The sequence below is a fragment of the Coregonus clupeaformis genome, unplaced genomic scaffold (assembly GCF_020615455.1).
Source record: "Coregonus clupeaformis isolate EN_2021a unplaced genomic scaffold, ASM2061545v1 scaf0122, whole genome shotgun sequence".
NCBI classification, from domain to species: Eukaryota; Metazoa; Chordata; class Actinopteri; order Salmoniformes; family Salmonidae; genus Coregonus; species Coregonus clupeaformis.
This window is the reverse complement of record NW_025533577.1, coordinates 117,501-142,956: the sequence shown is the minus strand read 5'-3', so window position 1 is coordinate 142,956 and position 25,456 is coordinate 117,501. Positions and strand designations below refer to the sequence as shown.

The 25,456-nt window shown below is 42.4% G+C and overlaps 1 protein-coding gene across 2 annotated transcripts in view; it reads left to right on the top strand.

Annotated features, from left to right (window-relative positions):
• LOC123483462 (AT-rich interactive domain-containing protein 4B-like) overlaps nt 1-25,456 on the top strand; it is a 197,583-nt gene that overhangs the window by 81,734 nt on the left and 90,393 nt on the right. For both annotated transcript variants that reach the window (XM_045213533.1, XM_045213534.1), the window contains exons 4-5: nt 2,144-2,209; nt 2,418-2,508. In XM_045213533.1, the coding sequence (XP_045069468.1) occupies nt 2,144-2,209; nt 2,418-2,508 (157 nt within the window). The remainder of the gene's footprint in view (nt 1-2,143; nt 2,210-2,417; nt 2,509-25,456) is intronic.

Here is a 25,456-nt window from a genome sequence, read left to right as displayed (position 1 = left end):
TGAAGGCTATTCCATGCGAGAAATTACCAAGAAACTGAAGATCTCGTACAATGCTGTGTACTACTCCCTTCACAGAACAGCACAAACTGACTCTAACCAGAATAGAAAGAGGAGTGGGAGGCCCCGGTGCACAACTGAGCAAGAGGACAAATAAATAAGCGTATCTAGTTTGAGAAACAGACGCCTCACAGGTCCTCAACTGGCAGCTTCATTAAATAGTACCCGGAAAACACCAGTCCCAACGTCAACAGTAAAGAGGCGACTCCGGGATGCTGACCTTCTAGGCAGAGTTGCAAAGAAAAAGCCATATTTCAGACTGGCCAATAAAAATAAAAGATTAAGATGGGCGAAAGAACACTGCACTTTTTCTTTTCAAAATTGTGAATCGTCCATTTTTATCACCAGTTAGAAATTTCTAGCCATTGGCTGCTAACAGCTGAATACTGCTATCTAACTGACAAACACAAAAACAGTCAACAACTTCGGGACTACAGACCCAAAGAAATCGTCTGTTCACCCTCTAGTGGAAAGAATTCCCAGTCAGAGGAGAATAATAATAATTATTATTATATATTTTTTCTTTCTGGAGGCATACTAAGACAAAAGAAACATGACCGTGTGTAAAAGATAACGCATTAGTGCAGGAAATGAAGAAATGTATTAAAATGCCGGAAGTTAATGCTGTATTTAAACAATTAACTATGCAAATTAGCAAAAGCTGTGTGCATTAACGAAATAGACGCCTGGCTCAAATAGAAGCCTGTCTCTAATAGAAGCCTGTCTCTAATAAGCTCCTGTTGTGTTCAGTGATTTAAGCAAATAAAGGCCCAGGCTATTAATTGAGGTTTTACGGTAGTTGCTTAACCAGTCAATGTTCACGTCACCCAGAAAATAGACCTCTGTTAGCATCACACAATATCATTTACATAATTTAACAGATGCTCTTATCCAAAACAACTTACAGGAGCAATTAGGGTTAAGTGCCTTGCTCAAGAACACATCGACAGATTTATTTCACCTAGTCGGCTTGGGGATTTCGAACCAGCGAACTTTTGGTTACTGGCTCAATACTCTTAACCACCTGCTGCCTATCAAGCAGCTAATACCCTTAACCACCTGCTGCCTATCAAGCAGCTAATACCCTTAACCACCTGCTGCCTATCAAGCAGCTAATACCCTTAACCACCTGCTGCCTATCAAGCAGCTAATACCCTTAACCACCTGCTGCCTATCAAGCAGCTAATACCCTTAACCACCTGCTGCCTATCAAGCAGCTAATACCCTTAACCACCTGCTGCCTATCAAGCAGCTAATACCCTTAACCACCTGCTGCCTATCAAGCAGGGATTTATGTCCCCAATGCAGTCCAATGGATCTATTGAACAAGGCCAAACAGATCTATTGAACAAGGCCAAACAGATCTACTCGTTGCTAGTGGGATCGTGCAATCGGTGAAACACAAAGGCCACAATAATTGCTCCAAGACATGACTCCATTCATTTTTAGATCAGACTGCAGGCTCAATCAACCGACGATGCCATTGGTTGAAATAAAATAAAAATACCGCTATGGTGCATAATTATGTCTAAAACGCCTCTCCTCACTCATCATTATGTAGGGAGACTGGAAAAAACACCCCAAATACTGTCTAGCGGTGTGGACAGGATGTTGGGTCAAAGTTATCAAGACACCATCCATCCTGTTTTCCTCTGTGGACGAGCGAAGGGAAGAGTTTGATGCTATGTGGCATCTAGGCTGTCACACAAATGTAGTGTTGTGATCTCTTGTCTGTCTGACTGTCTGGGGTTTCACGTTAAAGCCTGTTGATTTAAAGTGATAAAGTAGCTGGAGGCAGCTCAAGACCTCTGTCACCTCTCCTAGTCATGGAGAGGTGGACAGCGGCTCCTCTGTCAGTCAGGGGTGAGTCTACAGCAGCACGTTGGTCGTTCTGTCCACCAGCCGATGAGTTTAGGGCATGAGGAGGTAGGATGAGTTCAGATCAGGGCATTACATGGGATGAGTCCTTCTATCAGCTAGGGATGAGGTAAGGGCAGAGGTTGTCGCTCCCAGGCCTTGTGATGTGGAGGAATCAACCCTCTAACCCCCTTCCCCTCTTCCCCACTCTCCTCCTCTTCCTCTTCAGGTGACCTTTAAACCAGACCTGACCACAGTGGAGGTCCATGATGACAGCATCCAAGGCCCTCTGAAGGTAAGACGGCTCTTCAGTCAGCCATCCCAGGCAGTCAGTCAGCCATCCCAGGCTGTCAGTCAGCCATCCCAGGCTGTCAGTCAGCCATCCCAGGCAGTCAGTCAGCCATCCCAGGCAGTCAGTCAGCCATCCCAGGCAGTCAGTCAGCCATCCCAGGCTGTCAGTCAGCCAGTATTGGATGTTAACAGCCGTATGTCTGGTCTGCCAGGTTGGTGCTGTAGTGGAGGTGAAGAACCCTGATGGAGTTTACCAGGAAGCCTCCATCAACAAGCTGACTGACTGCAGTATATACACCGTTGGTGAGTAACGTTACAGTTGTCTTTCTCCTGAACAAAGTACTCTGGTGATATCTGCTCCACATCAATATTATCTGTCCAATTTTCTAAACTGTCAGTGAGTTTAGAGATCCTTGAAGTTGTAATGAAGCTGTGAGGTGTGAGATCATTGGGTGGTGCAGAGACCACAAACACACACACACACACACACACACACACACACACACACACACACACACACACACACACACACACACACACTGAAGAGTAGGGATGGGGTTTGGAATGATTTCACTATACGCATGAATTTATCAGATATTTGAAATGCATGTGTTTTTTAAAAACTTTTAAGTTTTTAATCTGAGCATTGCTGAGGGAGGGAGAGACTGGTGGCGGCGAGATGGGAGCAGCCACAAGTAGCTAATTTGTAACAGCCACAATGTTCTTTATCACCCCACAAACCAGTGCCTGTATTGACTGGAGTAGCCTAGTGAAGCTAACCAGTGCCTGTATTGACTGGAGTAGCCTAGTGAAGCTAACCAGTGCCTGTATTGACTGGAGTAGCCTAGTGAAGCTAACCAGTGCCTGTATTGACTGGAGTAGCCTAGTGAAGCTAACCAGTGCCTGTATTGACTGGAGTAGCCTAGTGAAGCTAACCAGTGCCTGTATTGACTGGAGTAGCCTAGTGAAGCTAACCAGTGCCTGTATTGACTGGAGTAGCCTAGTGAAGCTAACCAGTGCCTGTATTGACTGGAGTAGCCTAGTGAAGCTAACCAGTGCCTGTATTGACTGGAGTAGCCTAGTGAAGCTAACCAGTGCCTGTATTGACTGGAGTAGCCTAGTGAAGCTAACCAGTGCCTGTATTGACTGGAGTAGCCTAGTGAAGCTAACCAGTGCCTGTATTGACTGGAGTAGCCTAGTGAAGCTAACCAGTGCCTGTATTGACTGGAGTAGCCTAGTGAAGCTAACCAGTGCCTGTATTGACTGGAGTAGCCTAGTGAAGCTAACCAGTGCCTGTATTGACTGGAGTAGCCTAGTGAAGCTAACCAGTGCCTGTATTGACTGGAGTAGCCTAGTGAAGCTAACCAGTGCCTGTATTGACTGGAGTAGCCTAGTGAAGCTAACCAGTGCCTGTATTGACTGGAGTAGCCTAGTGAAGCTAACCAGTGCCTGTATTGACTGGAGTAGCCTAGTGAAGCTAACCAGTGCCTGTATTGACTGGAGTAGCCTAGTGAAGCTAACCAGTGCCTGTATTGACTGGAGTAGCCTAGTGAAGCTAACCAGTGCCTGTATTGACTGGAGTAGCCTAGTGAAGCTAACCAGTGCCTGTATTGACTGGAGTAGCCTAGTGAAGCTAACCAGTGCCTGTATTGACTGGAGTAGCCTAGTGAAGCTAACCAGTGCCTGTATTGACTGGAGTAGCCTAGTGAAGCTAACCAGTGCCTGTATTGACTGGAGTAGCCTAGTGAAGCTAACCAGTGCCTGTATTGACTGGAGTAGCCTAGTGAAGCTAACCAGTGCCTGTATTGACTGGAGTAGCCTAGTGAAGCTAACCAGTGCCTGTATTGACTGGAGTAGCCTAGTGAAGCTAACCAGGCTAATTGAGGCCACATGCTGTGCTTTCTCCCCAACCCCATTCAGATAAAAACACAGCCTACTTGTTGCTTTGTCTTTTGTATCTGGTTTAGAGACAGTATAATTAGCTAGCTAGTTAGTAATATAGTAGTATAAAATTGTGGGTCGGGTTTTCATTTCGTCTAAAAGTAGCCATAAGCTGGAGCTAACGTTCACACCTTCTTCCGATAGATCAGTGGGTAGGCCTATCAGCTGGCCAAAATGACATGAAAAATGATTAAAATATATGTATTGGAGTAATTTTAGCAGTTCAGAATTATTTGGATTGTACGTAGCAAAGCAATCCGTATCCTATCCTAAACTTGTTGGAAGCGAGAGTAATCTTGCTGTCGTTCATTAGCTATATCATTTTAAGCCGCATCCCATTTCTTGCCTGGCCACTCCCCTCAAAGATGTAAAAGTATTGGATAGGTCTAGATGAATTATCTACCGACACAGTTACACCAATCCACGCGGTCTTCCCATTTTCTAGTTAGTCATCAATACACAGTTACACCAATCCACGCGGTCTTCCCATTTTCTAGTTAGTCATCAATACACAGTTACACCAATCCACGCGGTCTTCCCATTTTCTAGTTAGTCATCAATACACAGTTACACCAATCCACGCGGTCTTCCCATTTTCTAGTTAGTCATCAATACACAGTTACACCAATCCACGCGGTCTTCCCATTTTCTAGTTAGTCATCAATACACAGTTACACCAATCCACGCGGTCTTCCCATTTTCTAGTTAGTCATCAATACACAGTTACACCAATCCACGCGGTCTTCCCATTTTCTAGTTAGTCATCAATACACAGTTACACCAATCCACGCGGTCTTCCCATTTTCTAGTTAGTCATCAATACACAGTTACACCAATCCACGCGGTCTTCCCATTTTCTAGTTAGTCATCAATACACAGTTACACCAATCCACGCGGTCTTCCCATTTTCTAGTTAGTCATCAATACACAGTTACACCAATCCACGCGGTCTTCCCATTTTCTAGTTAGTCATCAATACACAGTTACACCAATCCACGCGGTCTTCCCATTTTCTAGTTAGTCATCAATACACAGTTACACCAATCCACGCGGTCTTCCCATTTTCTAGTTAGTCATCAATACACAGTTACACCAATCCACGCGGTCTTCCCATTTTCTAGTTAGTCATCAATACACAGTTACACCAATCCACGCGGTCTTCCCATTTTCTAGTTAGTCATCAATACACAGTTACACCAATCCACGCGGTCTTCCCATTTTCTAGTTAGTCATCAATACACAGTTACACCAATCCACGCGGTCTTCCCATTTTCTAGTTAGTCATCAATACACAGTTACACCAATCCACGCGGTCTTCCCATTTTCTAGTTAGTCATCAATACACAGTTACACCAATCCACGCGGTCTTCCCATTTTCTAGTTAGTCATCAATACACAGTTACACCAATCCACGCGGTCTTCCCATTTTCTAGTTAGTCATCAATACACAGTTACACCAATCCACGCGGTCTTCCCATTTTCTAGTTAGTCATCAATACACAGTTACACCAATCCACGCGGTCTTCCCATTTTCTAGTTAGTCATCAATACACAGTTACACCAATCCACGCGGTCTTCCCATTTTCTAGTTAGTCATCAATACACAGTTACACCAATCCACGCGGTCTTCCCATTTTCTAGTTAGTCATCAATACACAGTTACACCAATCCACGCGGTCTTCCCATTTTCTAGTTAGTCATCAATACACAGTTACACCAATCCACGCGGTCTTCCCATTTTCTAGTTAGTCATCAATACACAGTTACACCAATCCACGCGGTCTTCCCATTTTCTAGTTAGTCATCAATACACAGTTACACCAATCCACGCGGTCTTCCCATTTTCTAGTTAGTCATCAATACACAGTTACACCAATCCACGCGGTCTTCCCATTTTCTAGTTAGTCATCAATACACAGTTACACCAATCCACGCGGTCTTCCCATTTTCTAGTTAGTCATCAATACACAGTTACACCAATCCACGCGGTCTTCCCATTTTCTAGTTAGTCATCAATACACAGTTACACCAATCCACGCGGTCTTCCCATTTTCTAGTTAGTCATCAATACACAGTTACACCAATCCACGCGGTCTTCCCATTTTCTAGTTAGTCATCAATACACAGTTACACCAATCCACGCGGTCTTCCCATTTTCTAGTTAGTCATCAATACACAGTTACACCAATCCACGCGGTCTTCCCATTTTCTAGTTAGTCATCAATACACAGTTACACCAATCCACGCGGTCTTCCCATTTTCTAGTTAGTCATCAATACACAGTTACACCAATCCACGCGGTCTTCCCATTTTCTAGTTAGTCATCAATACACAGTTACACCAATCCACGCGGTCTTCCCATTTTCTAGTTAGTCATCAATACACAGTTACACCAATCCACGCGGTCTTCCCATTTTCTAGTTAGTCATCAATACACAGTTACACCAATCCACGCGGTCTTCCCATTTTCTAGTTAGTCATCAATACACAGTTACACCAATCCACGCGGTCTTCCCATTTTCTAGTTAGTCATCAATACACAGTTACACCAATCCACGCGGTCTTCCCATTTTCTAGTTAGTCATCAATACACAGTTACACCAATCCACGCGGTCTTCCCATTTTCTAGTTAGTCATCAATACACAGTTACACCAATCCACGCGGTCTTCCCATTTTCTAGTTAGTCATCAATACACAGTTACACCAATCCACGCGGTCTTCCCATTTTCTAGTTAGTCATCAATACACAGTTACACCAATCCACGCGGTCTTCCCATTTTCTAGTTAGTCATCAATACACAGTTACACCAATCCACGCGGTCTTCCCATTTTCTAGTTAGTCATCAATACACAGTTACACCAATCCACGCGGTCTTCCCATTTTCTAGTTAGTCATCAATACACAGTTACACCAATCCACGCGGTCTTCCCATTTTCTAGTTAGTCATCAATACACAGTTACACCAATCCACGCGGTCTTCCCATTTTCTAGTTAGTCATCAATACACAGTTACACCAATCCACGCGGTCTTCCCATTTTCTAGTTAGTCATCAATACACAGTTACACCAATCCACGCTGGTCTTCCCATTTTCTAGTTAGTCATCAATACACAGTTACACCAATCCACGCGGTCTTCCCATTTTCTAGTTAGTCATCAATACACAGTTACACCAATCCACGCGGTCTTCCCATTTTCTAGTTAGTCATCAATACACAGTTACACCAATCCACGCGGTCTTCCCATTTTCTAGTTAGTCATCAATACACAGTTACACCAATCCACGCGGTCTTCCCATTTTCTAGTTAGTCATCAATACACAGTTACACCAATCCACGCGGTCTTCCCATTTTCTAGTTAGTCATCAATACACAGTTACACCAATCCACGCGGTCTTCCCATTTTCTAGTTAGTCATCAATACACAGTTACACCAATCCACGCGGTCTTCCCATTTTCTAGTTAGTCATCAATACACAGTTACACCAATCCACGCGGTCTTCCCATTTTCTAGTTAGTCATCAATACACAGTTACACCAATCCACGCGGTCTTCCCATTTTCTAGTTAGTCATCAATACACAGTTACACCAATCCACGCGGTCTTCCCATTTTCTAGTTAGTCATCAATACACAGTTACACCAATCCACGCGGTCTTCCCATTTTCTAGTTAGTCATCAATACACAGTTACACCAATCCACGCGGTCTTCCCATTTTCTAGTTAGTCATCAATACACAGTTACACCAATCCACGCTGGTCTTCCCATTTTCTAGTTAGTCATCAATACACAGTTACACCAATCCACGCCGGTCTTCCCATTTTCTAGTTAGTCATCAATACACAGTTACACCAATCCACGCGGTCTTCCCATTTTCTAGTTAGTCATCAATACACAGTTACACCAATCCACGCGGTCTTCCCATTTTCTAGTTAGTCATCAATACACAGTTACACCAATCCACGCGGTCTTCCCATTTTCTAGTTAGTCATCAATACACAGTTACACCAATCCACGCGGTCTTCCCATTTTCTAGTTAGTCATCAATACACAGTTACACCAATCCACGCGGTCTTCCCATTTTCTAGTTAGTCATCAATACACAGTTACACCAATCCACGCGGTCTTCCCATTTTCTAGTTAGTCATCAATACACAGTTACACCAATCCACGCGGTCTTCCCATTTTCTAGTTAGTCATCAATACACAGTTACACCAATCCACGCGGTCTTCCCATTTTCTAGTTAGTCATCAATACACAGTTACACCAATCCACGCGGTCTTCCCATTTTCTAGTTAGTCATCAATACACAGTTACACCAATCCACGCGGTCTTCCCATTTTCTAGTTAGTCATCAATACACAGTTACACCAATCCACGCGGTCTTCCCATTTTCTAGTTAGTCATCAATACACAGTTACACCAATCCACGCGGTCTTCCCATTTTCTAGTTAGTCATCAATACACAGTTACACCAATCCACGCGGTCTTCCCATTTTCTAGTTAGTCATCAATACACAGTTACACCAATCCACGCGGTCTTCCCATTTTCTAGTTAGTCATCAATACACAGTTACACCAATCCACGCGGTCTTCCCATTTTCTAGTTAGTCATCAATACACAGTTACACCAATCCACGCGGTCTTCCCATTTTCTAGTTAGTCATCAATACACAGTTACACCAATCCACGCGGTCTTCCCATTTTCTAGTTAGTCATCAATACACAGTTACACCAATCCACGCGGTCTTCCCATTTTCTAGTTAGTCATCAATACACAGTTACACCAATCCACGCGGTCTTCCCATTTTCTAGTTAGTCATCAATACACAGTTACACCAATCCACGCGGTCTTCCCATTTTCTAGTTAGTCATCAATACACAGTTACACCAATCCACGCGGTCTTCCCATTTTCTAGTTAGTCATCAATACACAGTTACACCAATCCACGCGGTCTTCCCATTTTCTAGTTAGTCATCAATACACAGTTACACCAATCCACGCGGTCTTCCCATTTTCTAGTTAGTCATCAATACACAGTTACACCAATCCACGCGGTCTTCCCATTTTCTAGTTAGTCATCAATACACAGTTACACCAATCCACGCGGTCTTCCCATTTTCTAGTTAGTCATCAATACACAGTTACACCAATCCACGCGGTCTTCCCATTTTCTAGTTAGTCATCAATACACAGTTACACCAATCCACGCGGTCTTCCCATTTTCTAGTTAGTCATCAATACACAGTTACACCAATCCACGCGGTCTTCCCATTTTCTAGTTAGTCATCAATACACAGTTACACCAATCCACGCGGTCTTCCCATTTTCTAGTTAGTCATCAATACACAGTTACACCAATCCACGCGGTCTTCCCATTTTCTAGTTAGTCATCAATACACAGTTACACCAATCCACGCGGTCTTCCCATTTTCTAGTTAGTCATCAATACACAGTTACACCAATCCACGCGGTCTTCCCATTTTCTAGTTAGTCATCAATACACAGTTACACCAATCCACGCGGTCTTCCCATTTTCTAGTTAGTCATCAATACACAGTTACACCAATCCACGCGGTCTTCCCATTTTCTAGTTAGTCATCAATACACAGTTACACCAATCCACGCGGTCTTCCCATTTTCTAGTTAGTCATCAATACACAGTTACACCAATCCACGCGGTCTTCCCATTTTCTAGTTAGTCATCAATACACAGTTACACCAATCCACGCGGTCTTCCCATTTTCTAGTTAGTCATCAATACACAGTTACACCAATCCACGCGGTCTTCCCATTTTCTAGTTAGTCATCAATACACAGTTACACCAATCCACGCGGTCTTCCCATTTTCTAGTTAGTCATCAATACACAGTTACACCAATCCACGCATGGTCTTCCCATTTTCTAGTTAGTCATCAATACACAGTTACACCAATCCACGCGGTCTTCCCATTTTCTAGTTAGTCATCAATACACAGTTACACCAATCCACGCGGTCTTCCCATTTTCTAGTTAGTCATCAATACACAGTTACACCAATCCACGCGGTCTTCCCATTTTCTAGTTAGTCATCAATACACAGTTACACCAATCCACGCGGTCTTCCCATTTTCTAGTTAGTCATCAATACACAGTTACACCAATCCACGCGGTCTTCCCATTTTCTAGTTAGTCATCAATACACAGTTACACCAATCCACGCGGGTCTTCCCATTTTCTAGTTAGTCATCAATACACAGTTACACCAATCCACGCGGTCTTCCCATTTTCTAGTTAGTCATCAATACACAGTTACACCAATCCACGCGGTCTTCCCATTTTCTAGTTAGTCATCAATACACAGTTACACCAATCCACGCGGTCTTCCCATTTTCTAGTTAGTCATCAATACACAGTTACACCAATCCACGCGGTCTTCCCATTTTCTAGTTAGTCATCAATACACAGTTACACCAATCCACGCGGTCTTCCCATTTTCTAGTTAGTCATCAATACACAGTTACACCAATCCACGCGGTCTTCCCATTTTCTAGTTAGTCATCAATACACAGTTACACCAATCCACGCGGTCTTCCCATTTTCTAGTTAGTCATCAATACACAGTTACACCAATCCACGCGGTCTTCCCATTTTCTAGTTAGTCATCAATACACAGTTACACCAATCCACGCGGTCTTCCCATTTTCTAGTTAGTCATCAATACACAGTTACACCAATCCACGCGGTCTTCCCATTTTCTAGTTAGTCATCAATACACAGTTACACCAATCCACGCGGTCTTCCCATTTTCTAGTTAGTCATCAATACACAGTTACACCAATCCACGCGGTCTTCCCATTTTCTAGTTAGTCATCAATACACAGTTACACCAATCCACGCGGTCTTCCCATTTTCTAGTTAGTCATCAATACACAGTTACACCAATCCACGCGGTCTTCCCATTTTCTAGTTAGTCATCAATACACAGTTACACCAATCCACGCGGTCTTCCCATTTTCTAGTTAGTCATCAATACACAGTTACACCAATCCACGCGGTCTTCCCATTTTCTAGTTAGTCATCAATACACAGTTACACCAATCCACGCGGTCTTCCCATTTTCTAGTTAGTCATCAATACACAGTTACACCAATCCACGCGGTCTTCCCATTTTCTAGTTAGTCATCAATACACAGTTACACCAATCCCACGCGGTCTTCCCATTTTCTAGTTAGTCATCAATACACAGTTACACCAATCCACGCGGTCTTCCCATTTTCTAGTTAGTCATCAATACACAGTTACACCAATCCACGCGGTCTTCCCATTTTCTAGTTAGTCATCAATACACAGTTACACCAATCCACGCGGTCTTCCCATTTTCTAGTTAGTCATCAATACACAGTTACACCAATCCACGCGGTCTTCCCATTTTCTAGTTAGTCATCAATACACAGTTACACCAATCCACGCGGTCTTCCCATTTTCTAGTTAGTCATCAATACACAGTTACACCAATCCACGCGGTCTTCCCATTTTCTAGTTAGTCATCAATACACAGTTACACCAATCCACGCGGTCTTCCCATTTTCTAGTTAGTCATCAATACACAGTTACACCAATCCACGCGGTCTTCCCATTTTCTAGTTAGTCATCAATACACAGTTACACCAATCCACGCGGTCTTCCCATTTTCTAGTTAGTCATCAATACACAGTTACACCAATCCACGCGGTCTTCCCATTTTCTAGTTAGTCATCAATACACAGTTACACCAATCCACGCGGTCTTCCCATTTTCTAGTTAGTCATCAATACACAGTTACACCAATCCACGCGGTCTTCCCATTTTCTAGTTAGTCATCAATACACAGTTACACCAATCCACGCGGTCTTCCCATTTTCTAGTTAGTCATCAATACACAGTTACACCAATCCACGCGGTCTTCCCATTTTCTAGTTAGTCATCAATACACAGTTACACCAATCCACGCGGTCTTCCCATTTTCTAGTTAGTCATCAATACACAGTTACACCAATCCACGCGGTCTTCCCATTTTCTAGTTAGTCATCAATACACAGTTACACCAATCCACGCGGTCTTCCCATTTTCTAGTTAGTCATCAATACACAGTTACACCAATCCACGCGGTCTTCCCATTTTCTAGTTAGTCATCAATACACAGTTACACCAATCCACGCGGTCTTCCCATTTTCTAGTTAGTCATCAATACACAGTTACACCAATCCACGCGGTCTTCCCATTTTCTAGTTAGTCATCAATACACAGTTACACCAATCCACGCGGTCTTCCCATTTTCTAGTTAGTCATCAATACACAGTTACACCAATCCACGCGGTCTTCCCATTTTCTAGTTAGTCATCAATACACAGTTACACCAATCCACGCGGTCTTCCCATTTTCCAGTTACACCAATCCACGCGGTCTTCCCATTTTCTAGTTAGTCATCAATACACAGTTACACCAATCCACGCGGTCTTCCCATTTTCTAGTTAGTCATCAATACACAGTTACACCAATCCACGCGGTCTTCCCATTTTCTAGTTAGTCATCAATACACAGTTACACCAATCCACGCGGTCTTCCCATTTTCTAGTTAGTCATCAATACACAGTTACACCAATCCACGCGGTCTTCCCATTTTCTAGTTAGTCATCAATACACAGTTACACCAATCCACGCGGTCTTCCCATTTTCTAGTTAGTCATCAATACACAGTTACACCAATCCACGCGGTCTTCCCATTTTCTAGTTAGTCATCAATACACAGTTACACCAATCCACGCGGTCTTCCCATTTTCTAGTTAGTCATCAATACACAGTTACACCAATCCACGCGGTCTTCCCATTTTCTAGTTAGTCATCAATACACAGTTACACCAATCCACGCGGTCTTCCCATTTTCTAGTTAGTCATCAATACACAGTTACACCAATCCACGCGGTCTTCCCATTTTCTAGTTAGTCATCAATACACAGTTACACCAATCCACGCGGTCTTCCCATTTTCTAGTTAGTCATCAATACACAGTTACACCAATCCACGCGGTCTTCCCATTTTCTAGTTAGTCATCAATACACAGTTACACCAATCCACGCGGTCTTCCCATTTTCTAGTTAGTCATCAATACACAGTTACACCAATCCACGCGGTCTTCCCATTTTCTAGTTAGTCATCAATACACAGTTACACCAATCCACGCGGTCTTCCCATTTTCTAGTTAGTCATCAATACACAGTTACACCAATCCACGCGGTCTTCCCATTTTCTAGTTAGTCATCAATACACAGTTACACCAATCCACGCGGTCTTCCCATTTTCTAGTTAGTCATCAATACACAGTTACACCAATCCACGCGGTCTTCCCATTTTCTAGTTAGTCATCAATACACAGTTACACCAATCCACGCGGTCTTCCCATTTTCTAGTTAGTCATCAATACACAGTTACACCAATCCACGCGGTCTTCCCATTTTCTAGTTAGTCATCAATACACAGTTACACCAATCCACGCGGTCTTCCCATTTTCTAGTTAGTCATCAATACACAGTTACACCAATCCACGCGGTCTTCCCATTTTCTAGTTAGTCATCAATACACAGTTACACCAATCCACGCGGTCTTCCCATTTTCTAGTTAGTCATCAATACACAGTTACACCAATCCACGCGGTCTTCCCATTTTCTAGTTAGTCATCAATACACAGTTACACCAATCCACGCGGTCTTCCCATTTTCTAGTTAGTCATCAATACACAGTTACACCAATCCACGCGGTCTTCCCATTTTCTAGTTAGTCATCAATACACAGTTACACCAATCCACGCGGTCTTCCCATTTTCTAGTTAGTCATCAATACACAGTTACACCAATCCACGCGGTCTTCCCATTTTCTAGTTAGTCATCAATACACAGTTACACCAATCCACGCGGTCTTCCCATTTTCTAGTTAGTCATCAATACACAGTTACACCAATCCACGCGGTCTTCCCATTTTCTAGTTAGTCATCAATACACAGTTACACCAATCCACGCGGTCTTCCCATTTTCTAGTTAGTCATCAATACACAGTTACACCAATCCACGCGGTCTTCCCATTTTCTAGTTAGTCATCAATACACAGTTACACCAATCCACGCGGTCTTCCCATTTTCTAGTTAGTCATCAATACACAGTTACACCAATCCACGCGGTCTTCCCATTTTCTAGTTAGTCATCAATACACAGTTACACCAATCCACGCGGTCTTCCCATTTTCTAGTTAGTCATCAATACACAGTTACACCAATCCACGCGGTCTTCCCATTTTCTAGTTAGTCATCAATACACAGTTACACCAATCCACGCGGTCTTCCCATTTTCTAGTTAGTCATCAATACACAGTTACACCAATCCACGCGGTCTTCCCATTTTCTAGTTAGTCATCAATACACAGTTACACCAATCCACGCGGTCTTCCCATTTTCTAGTTAGTCATCAATACACAGTTACACCAATCCACGCGGTCTTCCCATTTTCTAGTTAGTCATCAATACACAGTTACACCAATCCACGCGGTCTTCCCATTTTCTAGTTAGTCATCAATACACAGTTACACCAATCCACGCGGTCTTCCCATTTTCTAGTTAGTCATCAATACACAGTTACACCAATCCACGCGGTCTTCCCATTTTCTAGTTAGTCATCAATACACAGTTACACCAATCCACGCGGTCTTCCCATTTTCTAGTTAGTCATCAATACACAGTTACACCAATCCACGCGGTCTTCCCATTTTCTAGTTAGTCATCAATACACAGTTACACCAATCCACGCGGTCTTCCCATTTTCTAGTTAGTCATCAATACACAGTTACACCAATCCACGCGGTCTTCCCATTTTCTAGTTAGTCATCAATACACAGTTACACCAATCCACGCGGTCTTCCCATTTTCTAGTTAGTCATCAATACACAGTTACACCAATCCACGCGGTCTTCCCATTTTCTAGTTAGTCATCAATACACAGTTACACCAATCCACGCGGTCTTCCCATTTTCTAGTTAGTCATCAATCATCGTTGAAGCTGACAGCTGAAATACCAATAATCAAGGATTCCCAACAATCATCTGTATTGTATTTGTATTTATTATGGATTCCCATCAGCTACTCTTCCTGGGGTCCAGTAAAATTAAGGCAGTCAGACAATTAAAAAAAAAACATTACAATACATTCATAACAGATTTCACAGCACACTAAGTTTGTGCCCTCAGGCCCCTACTCTACTACCACATATTACATTTACATTTTAGTCATTTAGCAGACGCTCTTATCCAGAGCGACTTACAGTTAGTGAGTGCATACATTTATTTTCCCATACTGGTCCCACGTGGGAATCGAACCCACAACCCTGGCATTGCAAACGCTGTGCTCTACCAACTGAACTACATTGGACATATCTATAACACAAAATCCATGTGCACATGTGTGTATAGTGCGTATGTTATCGTGTGTTGCATGTGTCTATGTTTGTGTTGCTTCACAGTCCCCGCTGTTCCATAAGGTGTATTTTTACCTGTTTTTTAAATCTGATTCTACTGCTGGCATGAGTTACCTGATGTGGAATAGAGTTCCATGTAGTCATGGCTCTATGTAGTACTGTGCACCTCCCATAGTCTGTTCTGGACATCACTACATAAAGAGAAACACCACAACACTACATAAAGAGAGACACCACAACACTACATAAAGAGAGACACCACAACACTACATAAAGAGAGACGCCACAACACTACATAAAGAGAGACACCACAACACTACATAAAGAGAGACACCACAACACTACATAAAGATAGACGCCACAACACTACATAAAGAGAGACACCACAACACTACATAAAGAGAGACACCACAACACTACATAAAGAGAGACGCCACAACACTACATAAAGAGAGACGCCACAACACTACATAGAGACACCACAACACTACATAAAGAGAGACAACACAACACTACATAGAGACACCACAACACTACATAAAGAGAGACACCACAACACTACATAAAGAGAGACACCACAACACTACATAAAGAGAGACACCACAACACTACATAAAGAGAGACACCACAACACTACATAAAGAGAGACGCCACAACACTACATAGAGACACCACAACACTACATAAAGAGAGACAACACAACACTACATAGAGACACCACAACACTACATAAAGAGAGACACCACAACACTACATAAAGAGAGACACCACAACACTACATAAAGAGAGACACCACAACACTACATAAAGAGAGACACCACAACACTACATAAAGAGAGACGCCACAACACTACATAGAGACACCACAACACTACATAAAGAGAGACACCACAACACTACATAAAGAGAGACACCACAACACTACATAAAGAAAGACACCACAACACTACATAAAGAGAGACACCACAACACTACATAAAGAGAGACGCCACAACACTACATAAAGAGAGACACCACAACACTACATAAAGAGAGACACCACAACACTACATAAAGAGAGACACCACAACACTACATAAAGAGACACCACAACACTACATAAAGAGAGACACCACAACACTACATAAAGAGAAACAACACAACACTACATAGAGACACCACAACACTACATAAAGAGAGACACCACAACACTACATAAAGAGAGACAACACAACACTACATAGAGACACCACAACACTACATAAAGAGAGACACCACAACACTACATAAAGAGAGACACCACAACACTACATAAAGAGAGACACCACAACACTACATAAAGAGAGACACCACAACACTACATAAAGAGAGACGCCATAACACTACATAAAGAGAGAGACCACAACACTACATAAAGAGGGACACCACAACACTACATAAAGAGAGACGCCACAACACTACATAAAGAGAGACACCACAACACTACATAAAGAGAGACACCACAACACTATATAAAGAGAGACACCACAACACTACATGAAGAGAGACACCACAACACTACATAAAGAGAGACACCACAACACTACATAAAGAGAGACACCACAACACTACATAAAGAGAGACACCACGACACTACATAAAGAGAGACACCACAACACTACATAAAGAAAGACGCCACAACACTACATAAAGAGAGACGCCACAACACTACATAGAGACACCACAACACTACATAAAGAGAGACAACACAACACTACATAGAGACACCACAACACTACATAAAGAGAGACACCACAACACTACATAAAGAGAGACACCACAACACTACATAAAGAGAGACACCACAACACTACATAAAGAGAGACGCCTACAACACTACATAGAGACACCACAACACTACATAAAGAGAGACACCACAACACTACATAAAGAGAGACACCACAACACTACATAAAGAGAGACACCACAACACTACATAAAGAGACACCACAACACTACATAAAGAGAGACGCCACAACACTACATAAAGAGAGACACCACAACACTACATAAAGAGAGACACCACAACACTACATAAAGAGAGACACCACAACACTACATAAAGAGAGACGCCACAACACTACATAGAGACACCACAACACTACATAAAGAGAGACACCACAACACTACATAAAGAGAGACACCACAACACTACATAAAGAGAGACACCACAACACTACATAAAGAGAGACACCACAACACTACATAAAGAGAGACACCACAACACTACATAAAGAGAGACACCACAACACTACATAAAGAGAGACGCCACAACACTACATAAAGAGAGACGCCACAACACTACATAGAGACACCACAACACTACATAAAGAGAGACAACACAACACTACATAGAGACACCACAACACTACATAAAGAGAGACACCACAACACTACATAAAGAGAGACACCACAACACTACATAAAGAGAGACACCACAACACTACATAAAGAGAGACACCACAACACTACATAAAGAGAGACGCCACAACACTACATAGAGACACCACAACACTACATAAAGAGAGACACCACAACACTACATAAAGAGAGACACCACAACACTACATAAAGAAAGACACCACAACACTACATAAAGAGAGACACCACAACACTACATAAAGAGAGACGCCACAACACTACATAAAGAGAGACACCACAACACTACATAAAGAGAGACACCACAACACTACATAAAGAGAGACACCACAACACTACATAAAGAGACACCACAACACTACATAAAGAGAGACACCACAACACTACATAAAGAGAAACAACACAACACTACATAGAGACACCACAACACTACATAAAGAGAGACACCACAACACTACATAAAGAGAGACAACACAACACTACATAGAGACACCACAACACTACATAAAGAGAGACACCACAACACTACATAAAGAGAGACACCACAACACTACATAAAGAGAGACACCACAACACTACATAAAGAGAGACACCACAACACTACATAAAGAGAGACGCCATAACACTACATAAAGAGAGAGACCACAACACTACATAAAGAGGGACACCACAACACTACATAAAGAGAGACGCCACAACACTACATAAAGAGAGACACCACAACACTACATAAAGAGAGACACCACAACACTATATAAAGAGAGACACCACAACACTACATGAAGAGAGACACCACAACACTACATAAAGAGAGACACCACAACACTACATAAAGAGAGACACCACAACACTACATAAAGAGAGACACCACGACACTACATAAAGAGAGACACCACAACACTACATAAAGAAAGACGCCACAACACTACATAAAGAGAGACGCCACAACACTACATAGAGACACCACAACACTACATAAAGAGAGACAACACAACACTACATAGAGACACCACAACACTACATAAAGAGAGACACCACAACACTACATAAAGAGAGACACCACAACACTACATAAAGAGAGACACCACAACACTACATAAAGAGAGACGCCACAACACTACATAGAGACACCACAACACTACATAAAGAGAGACACCACAACACTACATAAAGAGAGACACCACAACACTACATAAAGAGAGACACCACAACACTACATAAAGAGACACCACAACACTACATAAAGAGAGACGCCACAACACTACATAAAGAGAGACACCACAACACTACATAAAGAGAGACACCACAACACTACATAAAGAGAGACACCACAACACTACATAAAGAGAGACGCCACAACACTACATAGAGACACCACAACACTACATAAAGAGAGACACCACAACACTACATAAAGAGAGACACCACAACACTACATAAAGAGAGACACCACAACACTACATAAAGAGAGACACCACAACACTACATAAAGAGAGACGCCACAACACTACATAGAGACAACACTACATAAAGAGAGACAACACAACACTACATAGAGACACCACAACACTACATAAAGAGAGACACCACAACACTACATAAAGAGAGACACCACAACACTACATAAAGAGAGACACCACAACACTACATAAAGAGAGACACCACAACACTACATAAAGAGAGACGCCACAACACTACATAGAGACACCACAACACTACATAAAGAGAGACACCACAACACTACATAAAGAGAGACACCACAACACTACATAAAGAGAGACACCACAACACTACATAAAGAGACACCACAACACTACATAAAGAGAGACGCCACAACACTACATAAAGAGAGACACCACAACACTACATAAAGAGAGACACCACAACACTACATAAAGAGAGACACCACAACACTACATAAAGAGAGACGCCACAACACTACATAGAGACACCACAACACTACATAAAGAGAGACACCACAACACTACATAAAGAGAGACACCACAACACTACATAAAGAGACACCACAACACTACATAAAGAGAGACACCACAACACTACATAAAGAGAAACAACACAACACTACATAGAGACACCACAACACTACATAAAGAGAGACACCACAACACTACATAAAGAGAGACAACACAACACTACATAGAGACACCACAACACTACATAAAGAGAGACACCACAACACTACATAAAGAGAGACACCACAACACTACATAAAGAGAGACACCACAACACTACATAAAGAGAGACACCACAACACTACATAAAGAGAGACGCCATAACACTACATAAAGAGAGAGACCACAACACTACATAAAGAGGGACACCACAACACTACATAAAGAGAGACGCCACAACACTACATAAAGAGAGACACCACAACACTACATAAAGAGAGACACCACAACACTATATAAAGAGAGACACCACAACACTACATGAAGAGAGACACCACAACACTACATAAAGAGAGACACCACAACACTACATAAAGAGAGACACCACAACACTACATAAAGAGAGACACCACGACACTACATAAAGAGAGACACCACAACACTACATAAAGAAAGACGCCACAACACTACATAAAGAGAGACGCCACAACACTACATAGAGACACCACAACACTACATAAAGAGAGACAACACAACACTACATAGAGACACCACAACACTACATAAAGAGAGACACCACAACACTACATAAAGAGAGACACCACAACACTACATAAAGAGAGACACCACAACACTACATAAAGAGAGACGCCACAACACTACATAGAGACACCACAACACTACATAAAGAGAGACACCACAACACTACATAAAGAGAGACACCACAACACTACATAAAGAGAGACACCACAACACTACATAAAGAGACACCACAACACTACATAAAGAGAGACGCCTACAACACTACATAAAGAGAGACACCACAACACTACATAAAGAGAGACACCACAACACTACATAAAGAGAGACACCACAACACTACATAAAGAGAGACGCCACAACACTACATAGAGACACCACAACACTACATAAAGAGAGACACCACAACACTACATAAAGAGAGACACCACAACACTACATAAAGAGAGACACCACAACACTACATAAAGAGAGACACCACAACACTACATAAAGAGAGACGCCACAACACTACATAGAGACAACACTACATAAAGAGAGACAACACAACACTACATAGAGACACCACAACACTACATAAAGAGAGACACCACAACACTACATAAAGAGAGACACCACAACACTACATAAAGAGAGACACCACAACACTACATAAAGAGAGACACCACAACACTACATAAAGAGAGACGCCACAACACTACATAGAGACACCACAACACTACATAAAGAGAGACACCACAACACTACATAAAGAGAGACACCACAACACTACATAAAGAGAGACACCACAACACTACATAAAGAGACACCACAACACTACATAAAGAGAGACGCCACAACACTACATAAAGAGAGACACCACAACACTACATAAAGAGAGACACCACAACACTACATAAAGAGAGACACCACAACACTACATAAAGAGAGACGCCACAACACTACATAGAGACACCACAACACTACATAAAGAGAGACACCACAACACTACATAAAGAGAGACACCACAACACTACATAAAGAGAGACACCACAACACTACATAAAGAGAGACACCACAACACTACATAAAGAGAGACGCCACAACACTACATAGAGACAACACTACATAAAGAGAGACAACACAACACTACATAGAGACACCACAACACTACATAAAGAGAGACACCACAACACTACATAAAGAGAGACACCACAACACTACATAAAGAGAGACACCACAACACTACATAAAGAGAGACGCCACAACACTACATAAAGAGAGACACCACAACACTACATAAAGAGAGACACCACAACACTACATAAAGAGAGACACCACAACACTACATAAAGAGAGACACCACAACACTACATAAAGAGAGACACCACAACACTACATAAAGAGAGACACCACAACACTACATAAAGAGAGACGCCACAACACTACATAGAGACGCCTACAACACTACATAAAGAGAGACACCACAACACTACATAAAGAGAGACACCACAACACTACATAAAGAGAGACGCCACAACACTACATAAAGAGAGACGCCACAACACTACATAAAGAGAGACACCACAACACTACATAAAGAGAGACACCACAACACTACATAAAGAGAGACACCACAACACTACATAAAGAGAGACACCACAACACTACATAAAGAGAGACACCACAACACTACATAAAGAGAGATGCCACAACACTACATAAAGAGAGACGCCACAACACTACATAAAGAGAGACACCACAACACTACATAAAGAGAGACACCACAACACTACATAAAGAGAGACGCCACAACACTACATAAAGAGAGACACCACAACACTACATAAAGAGAGACGCCACAACACTACATAAAGAGAGACGCCACAACACTACATAAAGAGAGACACCACAACACTACATAAAGAGAGACACCACAACACTACATAAAGAGAGACGCCACAACACTACATAAAGAGAGATGGCACAACACTACATAAAGAGAGACACCACAACACTACATAAAGAGAGACACCACAACACTACATAAAGAGAGACACCACAACACTACATAAAGAGAGACACCACAACACTACATAAAGAGAGACGCCACAACACTACATAGAGACGCCACAACACTACATAGAGACGCCACAACACTACATAAAGAGAGACACCACAACACTACATAAAGAGAGACACCACAACACTACATAAAGAGAGACACCACAACACTACATAAAGAGAGACGCCACAACACTACATAGAGACACCACAACACTACATAAAGAGAGACACCACAACACTACATAAAGAGAGACACCACAACACTACATAAAGAGAGACACCACAACACTACATAAAGAGAGACACCACAACACTACATAAAGAGAGACGCCACAACACTACATAGAGACAACACTACATAAAGAGAGACAACACAACACTACATAGAGACACCACAACACTACATAAAGAGAGACACCACAACACTACATAAAGAGAGACACCACAACACTACATAAAGAGAGACACCACAACACTACATAAAGAGAGACGCCACAACACTACATAAAGAGAGACACCACAACACTACATAAAGAGAGACACCACAACACTACATAAAGAGAGACACCACAACACTACATAAAGAGAGACACCACAACACTACATAAAGAGAGACACCACAACACTACATAAAGAGAGACACCACAACACTACATAAAGAGAGACGCCACAACACTACATAGAGACGCCACAACACTACATAAAGAGAGACACCACAACACTACATAAAGAGAGACACCACAACACTACATAAAGAGAGACGCCACAACACTACATAAAGAGAGACGCCACAACACTACATAAAGAGAGACACCACAACACTACATAAAGAGAGACACCACAACACTACATAAAGAGAGACACCACAACACTACATAAAGAGAGACACCACAACACTACATAAAGAGAGACACCACAACACTACATAAAGAGAGATGCCACAACACTACATAAAGAGAGACGCCACAACACTACATAAAGAGAGACACCACAACACTACATAAAGAGAGACACCACAACACTACATAAAGAGAGACGCCACAACACTACATAAAGAGAGACACCACAACACTACATAAAGAGAGACGCCACAACACTACATAAAGAGAGACGCCACAACACTACATAAAGAGAGACACCACAACACTACATAAAGAGAGACACCACAACACTACATAAAGAGAGACGCCACAACACTACATAAAGAGAGATGGCACAACACTACATAAAGAGAGACACCACAACACTACATAAAGAGAGACACCACAACACTACATAAAGAGAGACACCACAACACTACATAAAGAGAGACACCACAACACTACATAAAGAGAGACGCCACAACACTACATAGAGACGCCACAACACTACATAGAGACGCCACAACACTACATAAAGAGAGACACCACAACACTGATTTATCATAGTTTCTTGGGGGGGTGTAGCCCGGTTGAGCTGCGCTGGCAAAGTGTTGCTATGGTGACCAGTGAGCTAAGATAAGACTGGGATTTGTCTAGCAGTGATTTATAGATGGCCTGGAGCCAGTGGGTTTGGCGACGAATATGTAGTGAGGACCAGCCAACAAGAGCGTATAGGTCACAGTGGTGGGTATTATATGGGGCTTTGGAGACAAAACGGATGGCACTGTGATAGACTACATCCAATTTGCTGAGTAGAGTGTTGGAGGCTATTTTGTAAATGACATTGCCGAAGTCAAGGATCGGTAGGATAGTCAGTTTTACGAGGGCACGTTTGGCAGCATGAGTGAAGGAGGCTTTGTTGCGAAATAGGAAGCCGATTCTAGATCTAACTTTTCATTGGAGATGCTTAATGTGAGTCTGGAAGGAGAGTTTACAGTCTAACCAGACACCTAGGTATTTGTAGTTGTCCACATACTCTAGGTCAGACCCGTCGAGAGTAGTGATTCTAGTCGGGTGGGCGGGTGCCAGCAGCGTTCGATTGAAGAGCATGCATTTAGTTTTACTAGTGTTTAAGAGCAGTTGGAGGCTACGGAAGGAGTGTTGTATGGCGTTGAAGCTCGTTTGGAGGTTTGTTAACACAGTGAGACAACACAACACTACATAGAGACACCACAACACTACATAAAGAGAGACACCACAACACTACATAAAGAGAGACAACACAACACTACATAGAGACACCACAACACTACATAAAGAGAGACACCACAACACTACATAAAGAGAGACACCACAACACTACATAAAGAGAGACACCACAACACTACATATAGAGAGACACCACAACACTACATAAAGAGAGACGCCATAACACTACATAAAGAGAGAGACCACAACACTACATAAAGAGGGACACCACAACACTACATAAAGAGAGACACCACAACACTACATAAAGAGAGACACCACAACACTACATAAAGAGAGACACCACAACACTACATAAAGAGAGACACCACAACACTACATGAAGAGAGACACCACAACACTACATGAAGAGAGACACCACAACACTACATAAAGAGAGACACCACAACACTACATAAAGAGAGACACCACAACACTACATAAAGAGAGACGCCACAACACTACATAAAGAGAGACACCACAACACTACATAAAGAGAGACACCACAACACTACATAAAGAGAGACGCCACAACACTACATAAAGAGAGATGGCACAACACTACATAATGAGAGACACCACAACACTACATAAAGAGAGACACCACA